This window comes from Pogona vitticeps, chromosome 1 (assembly GCF_051106095.1).
Source record: "Pogona vitticeps strain Pit_001003342236 chromosome 1, PviZW2.1, whole genome shotgun sequence".
Lineage (NCBI taxonomy): Eukaryota > Metazoa > Chordata > Lepidosauria > Squamata > Agamidae > Pogona > Pogona vitticeps.
The window spans coordinates 247,564,970-247,573,210 of NC_135783.1; the positions used below are offsets into that span (position 1 = coordinate 247,564,970).

Consider the following 8,241-nt stretch of genomic DNA (forward strand, 5'->3'; position numbering starts at 1 on the left):
TTTCTACACTAAAATCCTGGTACCTTTATATGGGCAGCAAATCAAAATCCAATCCTCAGATGCTAAAGCAGGTTCCTCTTCGTTTGAATTTCTTTGGGAAAGAACTTGGCAGGTGACTTTGTAAAAATATGCAAAATTGTGACAGGAGGGAAAGGACTCAGCAGCAAACATAAACATCAAAATGTTCTAACTCTTGATCTTAAACGTGCAACTCTTAGGTGTGAAAACGTTATTTCCAATTTAAAGAAAGCAAGGTTTTGTTGGAAGAAATGGCGTAGCAGGACTACAATGCCCAGCGTGCTGCTGCCTGGGGGGGGTTTGAGCGGCGCTTTGGACTCCATTTCCCAGAATGCAGCTGGGCTTGGAGCAGGATTTGAAATTCACCATCAGGAGGGAAGGGGCGGGGAAGAGAGAGAGAATAAAGGATTTCTTTCTTTGGCTTTCTTAAGTTTTGTTTGGAGCCGAGCTGGAAGGTAGGCGTCCTTGCTCGCTCAGCTTGACGTTACGGGACGCCTGCAGCTTATTCGTTTTAGGTCTGTGTGTGGTTCCCGCAGGCGAAATCTCGGTAGGACCCTCTTGACCCTCTTCTGCATGGAATTCGGGGGTGGAGGGGTGTAAGGTGTTTTTGTTTTGGAGGAACCAGCAAGTTCCCTTTTTTTATAATTCAGTTGCTTTCAGGCTGGCGGAGGTGTCCCTCTCCCGCCAAGCCCATCTGCTACGTGTTACTGCGAGGATATACATTTTCCAGCGTGTGTATAGTAAATGGGCCCACACAAAAAAGTGTGTATGGGAGTGTTCCTTACTGTATTTTAATTCTCAATTTAATCGTGTTTTGACTTTTAGCACTACTTTTGTTTTTCTGGCTGGTATTTGTTGATTGCTATGTATTTATTTTATTAAAGTAAGGAAAGTTATAGTGTAATCCACATTGGGAGGTCATCAGGTCTTGAAGACAGCCTAATTTTTTAAACATAAGTCTTGCAGCTAAAATCCAGGGTACATCATTCCTGTCAGTATGCATTTCTCTGTGACTTCATATTTCCACATAACTTCCTTGAGCTGGTAGATGTTTTCATGTTTATCATTTGCAGTTGAAACTGACTGCAAAAACCTGATAAACTAGCTCTGGGGGTTGTCATATTTTTTGTTACCTTTGCAGATAAACTTGTGTGAAGATAAGGACTAGAAGGATGTCTGGGAGGGTCTGCATAGTACGGACCATCTGCAAGTCCCTGATGCAATCCCTTTTTGCCATTGCCATGTTGCTGTCTCTTGCACACGTGGATATAATCAATGCCCAACACCACCGGAGTGAGTCTTGGCGAGAGAAACATGTGGAATCTGACTTTCTGTCCCAAACAACTCGTACTGTAAGGACGACTGTGGAGGGTTTGATTGGAAAACACAACTTCAAAATGTTGAGTGAGGTAAAAATGGTTCCTTATAAAGTAGTTGCCATGTATCTGTGGGAAAGTAGCACGTGTGAACTGAATTGCAGGTTTCTGGGGGAGCCTGTGGAACCTAGACCACTTTACTGTGCATACAGAGAAGATATGATGGAATGTTTTTTCTTCTGCTGTGCAGGGAAAACCTCCACACTTAACTGTGGAAAGCTAGCCCTTCAGGTAAAGGCTTAGCCTTTGCACAGGTGTGCTGTTTTCTGGTAGTGACTCCTAACATGAGGAAGCATGTTCCCTTTGTTCTCAGTTTAAATGTGTCTCCCAAGAGCTGCACCATCTGCTTGTTCTTAATCTGTTGACTAACCCTAAACCAGCTTGTGCTTCCTCAGAAGAAAAAAAAGGGAGACATACATCTGTCTGTCTTACACTGTAGTTCCGCCCCCCCCCCATGGTTGCATGTTTGACTAGGTCCTGTTACTATCCTAGCAGATAGTCTGCAAAAACAGATACATTGTGAAACCCATACCATAATCAAAAAGGGGTAATTTAATCAATTTGTGTTAATCCCATCTTTGCATGAAAGTATTCGGTAAAAGATGAATAAAACTTACCAAGTCAATCGGTTTTTAAAAACTCATGTTGAAGCAGTGTTTCATGTTTCTAACATGTGTGTGTGTTAGTTATAACTAACTAGATAAAATGAACTGCTGAAGTACTATCAGTAATAAATCAAGCAAATTTACATTTAGGTACTTGTACTAAAACCAACAGAAACATTAGCATTTATCATTTCTTAATGGCCATTTCCTGATCCATAAAGCATCTGTTCCTTATCTACAGTTTGCAGTAAATCTCATGTTGTATGTGTAGTCTTTCTCCACTTCTTTTCTCCTGGTAATCTGCTCTACAACAGCTTTTGACAACTTCCATGTGTGCGTTTCCTTGCAGAATATCTCTTCCCTGTTCTGGATAGTGTCCTCTGGGATCTCTTCTGCTTTATTTGTTGTGGCTCGAATAGTAGGGCAGTTCCTTACTTCCTTTGGAATGGCTGGTAAGTGGCCAGGATGTGGGGGAAGGGGAAACTGGAGGGGTTGGACATATTCAACCCCTTCTGCTGCTTTGCTTACTTCCAGCACAAAAGTAATAGGTGACAAGTTTGCACATCTTTATTGTCCTGTAGAACTCTCTTCCAAATAAAGAAGACACAGGGCTTAGTATGTATTATCTGTATAAACTCATGAAAATAAGTAGAGCCCTCCTGGATCAGACCAAAGATCTGCCTGGTCCAGCATCTTGTTTCCTACAATAGCCAACCAGATGCCTTTTGGGAAGCCCTCAAGAGAGATATGAGAAAACCACTGCTTTTCTATTCATGTTTCCCATAACTTTTCTTGGAAAATATTCTGTCTCAGATATTGGAGGTAATATTTAGCTGTCATTACCAGAAGCCATTTATAGTCTTTTATTTCATGAACCAAATTCCCTTTTCAAAATCATGTATGTTGATGGTCATTTCTAGCTGCAAGGAATTCATAATGGGAGTATGTGCTGTGTGAAGAAATACTACTTCCTTTATTTGATCTCCAATCATAGTAGATTATCCCTGGTTCTGGCATTATGAGAGAAGGAAAACAATCAGCGTTTTCTATGTTGTGTATAATTGTATACGCATCTACATTCTCCAGCCATTTAGAGGCATGCACCCTCTGAGGTTGATACCAGTGTACACCTGCTAGGATGAGTAAAACCTAGTCACATTATTCTTAATTCTGAAACACTTCAAGATTGCCAATCATATTTGATCAGCAACATGAAGAGAGCTTTGTTTCTGAAACATAGGACCTAGAGGGATTTTGAAAATATTGTTTGATAGTTCTGGATAATGCTATTCAAATATGAATCCCTGCAGGCATTAGCAGGCCTTAAAACAGCAGTTCTTGCACTTGAAGATTTAACTATGTGTATAAATGTGATCAGGTTCATTGAAGATCTGGAGCAGTTCCTCCTTTTTGGCGGGAAAAGACAACTGAGTCTCTTCTTGAACATTAAACTTTTTATTTGGTTTAACATTGGACGAATCAACGACAGCTTCTATAAGTTCAAACTAACTAACATCGGGTAACTGTCCATACTGCGGGGACAATAATTCAGGTTTAGAATTAACAGGATTCATTGTGAGGCTGGCCCAAAGCTTTCTCGATTGGTGGACTTCCTCATAGGAGCACTCTGGACCACACAAATGGTCCCACAGCAGGGATGTCTGGCCCAATCTCCCTCCAGTTGTGGACTTTTCCCTCTTTTCCTTTGATTCCCTCTCTTTCTCTTCTACATTTAACTCTTTGCTTTCCAGTATCCCTATTGACTCTGTTTCTCCTTTTGTCTCAGTTTGAGGGGACGGCTCACTCTGCTCTCTCCTTTTCCTCTACAACTCCTTCACAACTCCCCCCAATGTAAAGGAGAAGGGTAATGATATGAAATCAGATTGCAGAGAGGAATATATGTTTGGTAAATGCTGTTGGAAAACAGTGGTGGAATTCTGTTGGTGAAATGGCAGAATCCAAGGGAAGTAGGACATCCTCACTGCAGCCCCTATTCCTGCTTCAAAACCAAATCTGGAGGCTGGGAAACCAGAGGCAGTTTATGGGACACATGGAAGAATGCATCTAGGCAGACAGGGAGATAAAGTTACAGTGAATCTGGCTGCATTGTCGTTGTTCAGTCGTTAAGTTGTGTCCAACTCTTTGTGACCCCATGGACCAGAGCACACCAGGCCCTCCTGTCTTCCACTGCCTCCAGGAGTTTGATCAGATTCATGTTGGTAGGTGCGATGACACTGTCCATCCATCTCGTCCTCTGTCGTCCCCTTCTCCCCTTGCCTTCACATTTTCCCAACATCACAGTCTTTTCCAGGGAGTGTTCTGGCTGCATAGTGTTGGGTTTATGCTGCTACTTTGAACCCTAATGCATTTTAAGTTGCACAGCTGATCTCAAAGAGTTTACTATCCAAATTTTTTTGTTGCAGTAATTTTCTGGCTAAAAATGTGACTTAATTGAATAATATTGGTATGAATTGAATAATATTTCTGTGTCTAACAGAAAAGTTCCTTTTGCCCTTTTAACTAAGTGGATTTGCTACTGCAAAATGTATCAATTGGTTTCAAGTCTCTGTGTGCCGGTTTGAGCTAAGGGCCAGGCACTTCGTTGGCTGAGACCTCGGGCCAAAGAGCTTTGGTATCAGCCCTTGACAAACTGTTTTTCTTTGAAACACTGGGGCCCCCATTCTCTTCCTGCCCACAGTAGAACCAACGTCCCAGTGCAAGAGGAGTATTCCGCTCCAGTGCTTGATGAGGCTTTCTCGTCACCATGAAATGCTATAGCATCACATTATTTGAGTCAACCTAATGTTCTGTTTTTCTCTTTTGTGTTTCAGGGGACCATTTGACTCAGTTCCTTAAGATGAGACCTGAGGAGGTCCAGACACTGCTGCTCTGGGGCCTGACTGCTCTGATTGGCTACTGGGTGCTGTCATTGCTGCTGAGTCTCATACTGGCTGTCTTGAGTCGCATCATGTGGGGCCTCAAGGTGGTCCTCTTTGGGGCTTGCTTTATGTTCATAGTCTCTGCAGTACCTGACCGCTCTGTGCAGGTGTTGCTTATGTTGGCCTTGCTCACGCTGTATGTCCTCCTGGGCTGGCTGAGTGGATCGCATCACTCAGGAGCACGTCTGGAAGCCAAAGTTCGCAGCTTGGAGCGCCAGGTGGAGGAGCTACGCAGGCAAAGACGCTCTCCCAAGCACCTGGGCGATGAGTGAGGTTCTCATGAACCAGTAACGTCCATGTACCTTTCCTAAGAAGCAGTTACTCTGTTCTTCATGTATCCCATGACTTCATCCTAGACTGTAGATGCACTTGTGTATCTCTATACCCACAACTATGCAGGAACGTGTAAATCATAAAGGCAGCTGATGCACAGGAGCTTGAATATATCTGAGATAACATTGCCTTCTAATTGATGGCAGCAGCAGCAGCCTGTTCATAAGATCTTTCCCGATCCTTGTCTTTCATCTTGTTTATCTCGGATGTCCTCCTCCTAGAGCAGTGCTGGCCAGCTTTGGTGTGTCCAGAAGCTAGTTTACAAACTTGCTCTAACCCACTGCAAGCCACACATGCACCACTTCATCCAAGTGGCTTTGTAAAGGCACATGCCTCAAAAATCACAATGCTGTTCACTCTTTTTTTCCTAGAGTCTAAGATTTAGACCAGCTTTCTCCTGTTTCCTCATTCAGCCCAGGGCACACCATTTTGTCTCTTTGTGTATGGTAGGCCTGATGATGTATGTGTGATCGTTTTTAGAAAGAAAAGTTTGTTTTTCTCCTACCATGCTGCATATACAAGGATAGGAAAATTGGATGTTTCATCCTAAGGTTCACCCTGAGGATCTCAGGCTTGAATGCCATATAACCATGCCAATCTATATATTTGACAGGGCAATCAAGTATGTCTCCGAATACTAAGAAGGATGGCTATGGTTGTGGTAGTCACATATGTCCTACCTCCCTACAAGCCAAAGATGCCATTTAAAATAAAGGCCATGCTGTTTTCTTATGTAGGCTGCTTTTGCATGAGACAATTAAGTGGTGCCATGACAGGCGGAGTTCACCTACCTGTCCTACATGAAATAAGCCATAAATCAGCGACAAAGTGAATGTATACACAACTTTCATCCAGATCGAATTTGTGCCAATAGAATAACAAACCCTGTTTCAGGGGGAAAGCATAAATTGCTTGGTGGTATGAGACTCCTATTGGTTGCCAAATATATTTTTTAAGCTCTCAGTTTTAAAGAAATTTTGTATTTTCTTTCGATCTTCCAAATAAAGGCTATTTAATCATTCTATCTTTGCTTTAGGTGCTTCTTTCAGTTCATCTCTTTCTAAAAGGAGGTGAGGCATGGATAGGTAAGTTAGATGCAAGGACTTTGTGTGCTTCAACCAGTTTCTGGCAGGAAGGGGGAACCTCTACATTTGTGGAACAATTTCCGTCAGACAGTAACTCCCCACTGGCCATGTATTCTGTGACAGCTGGGAATGGACTTTCAATATTCTCTGTAGGACCACAGGTTTCCCAACTCTGCTTCTTAGCACAGGAGTACAAGTGTTCCGATTCCACCTGGAAATTGTGCATAGTTTTTAAAATGCCTACATCTGCATAGCATGCCCCCATATAAGAACACAAACAGCTTGCGCCCATGTATTTACATTGAGTTGAGTGGAGCTTGCTTCTAAGTAATGACCCTTCAGATGAAAGTCTTGCACTAGTACAATTTGTGTACATTTTCATCAAGGACCAAACTATATCGGATGCCAACTTTGCAATTAGAGAATGACAAAACATCCATCCAGAGTGGAGACAGGTGCACAGCCCTGGTGCCTATTATTGACCTCCCTTTGGCAGCTGCCAAACAAAAGCAAAGTAATATACAGTTCATGGGCTGGTGTCCTCTTCAGAGCAGAAGGGCCAAGTGTTTTCCTGCTCTGGCAGGTTGCCTGTTGCAGAACATCATGGAAATGACTGATACCACATCTAGTATGAGACTAGGCAAGCAAAGGGAAACCTATCAAAACGGGAAATGTTTATGTAACTATCCTCTCATGGATTTGTAGCTGCACAGTACACTTGGCCTTGTCGGTTAAACAAGAATCATTTACCCCTTAAAGAACCCCAGCTTCTAATTGGGAAGCTGCTGTCTTGTGTAGCAAAGCCTGGAGAGCTTGTAGGATGCCTTCATTGTAAGGTGAAAGTGCAACAGCTGTTTATGGTGAAGGAATTGCTTAAACTCTTTGCCATGAGCAGAGGTCTTTGTTCCCATGCGCTTGCTTAGGTGTCATGCATTGTCTTGAGGCTTCAACATTTGGACCAACAATGGCATGGACATATTCTGTCTTTACATTTCATGCTGTGTTTCACATCTTCATTGGTCTTGAGAAAGAGACAGGAATGTGGGAATGTCCCTCAACCTGCCCAGTGTTACCCTGTAAGGACTTGGGAGGCGTCTTTCAAATTCTATATGTATAGTGTAGATGGGGGAAGGCAACACTGGGTCCTTCACTTTAGTGAAGTGGCTTGGGTCAATTCAATATCAGCGCTTGCCCTGACCCTGAAATAATACCTCTGCTTTCATGCTGGAGGCTAAGAGAAATCTGTGATATTGTGGCAGGCCACGTATTATGGAGGAGTTATAAAATTGGTACACCATTCAGCGGGGGGGGGGGGGATACTGCCTAGAAGTAAATACATGGAAAAAGACCCACAGCCATAGAACTCTTCCTTTTGAAACCAGTGGGGCAGATTTAGTTGCAACTGGCTTGCTCCTCTGATTCTCACAGCACTTTTGTCTGTGTAATGGGACTGTGTTTGGGCCACCTACCAGCTGCCATTCCACTGTGCAGTGAAATGAGTGGCGATTGGATTAGTGGCCTTAGGAGTCTTCTGGCTGAAGGGGGTCTGGCTCTTTCCTTCTCTCTGGGAGGACAACAGAGCAGCTTATAAAGGGCTGGACCAAGTAAATGGAGAAAGGGGCCTGCCAGGGTCAGTTAAGCAGCCTTCCATTGCAATCATCACTGCAGTTGCTTGAAAGTAAAGCATGTTGAAGTTAATGGTCTTTTCTTTTGACTAAGTGGAAGTAAGATTGTGCTGTGGTGTAGCGAAAGATTCAAACAGGTCCTCTTGCTTATGTCATTGGTGAAAGAGGCTGGTTTAGGATTTCAGGGGTTGGCTCCTCACTGCCCTTTCAGATTGCGGAGTTCACAGCCTGAAGCCTCCTTTTAATAATGTAATAACCAT

The 8,241-nt window shown here is 43.1% G+C and overlaps 1 protein-coding gene across 2 annotated transcripts; it reads left to right on the forward strand.

The window, feature by feature from the left end:
- The first annotated feature begins 357 nt into the window (after nt 1-357).
- On the forward strand, nt 358-6,295 carry TMEM109 (transmembrane protein 109). 2 transcript variants are annotated; one of them, XM_020792445.3, is made up of 4 exons: nt 358-565; nt 1,160-1,427; nt 2,349-2,451; nt 4,831-6,295. In XM_020792445.3, exons 2-4 carry the CDS (start codon nt 1,191-1,193, stop codon nt 5,208-5,210), a joined length of 720 nt encoding a protein of 239 aa, XP_020648104.3. In that variant the 5' UTR covers nt 358-565; nt 1,160-1,190; the 3' UTR covers nt 5,211-6,295. The 2 variants fall into 2 exon arrangements, with proteins under 2 accessions (XP_020648104.3, XP_020648105.3); XM_020792446.3 differs by having other exon boundaries at nt 358-473.
- Nucleotides 6,296-8,241: the final 1,946 nt, after the last annotated feature.

Bases quoted from the DNA above. Each gene is read 5' to 3' on its own strand.
- TMEM109 (XM_020792445.3), top strand. From the start codon at position 1,191: ATGTCTGGGAGGGTCTGCATAGTACGGACCATCTGCAAGTCCCTGATG. The intron at 1,428-2,348 runs GTAAAAATGGTT...GTTTCCTTGCAG, and splicing joins ACTTCAAAATGTTGAGTGAG to AATATCTCTTCCCTGTTCTG. The intron at 2,452-4,830 runs GTAAGTGGCCAG...TTTGTGTTTCAG, and splicing joins TACTTCCTTTGGAATGGCTG to GGGACCATTTGACTCAGTTC.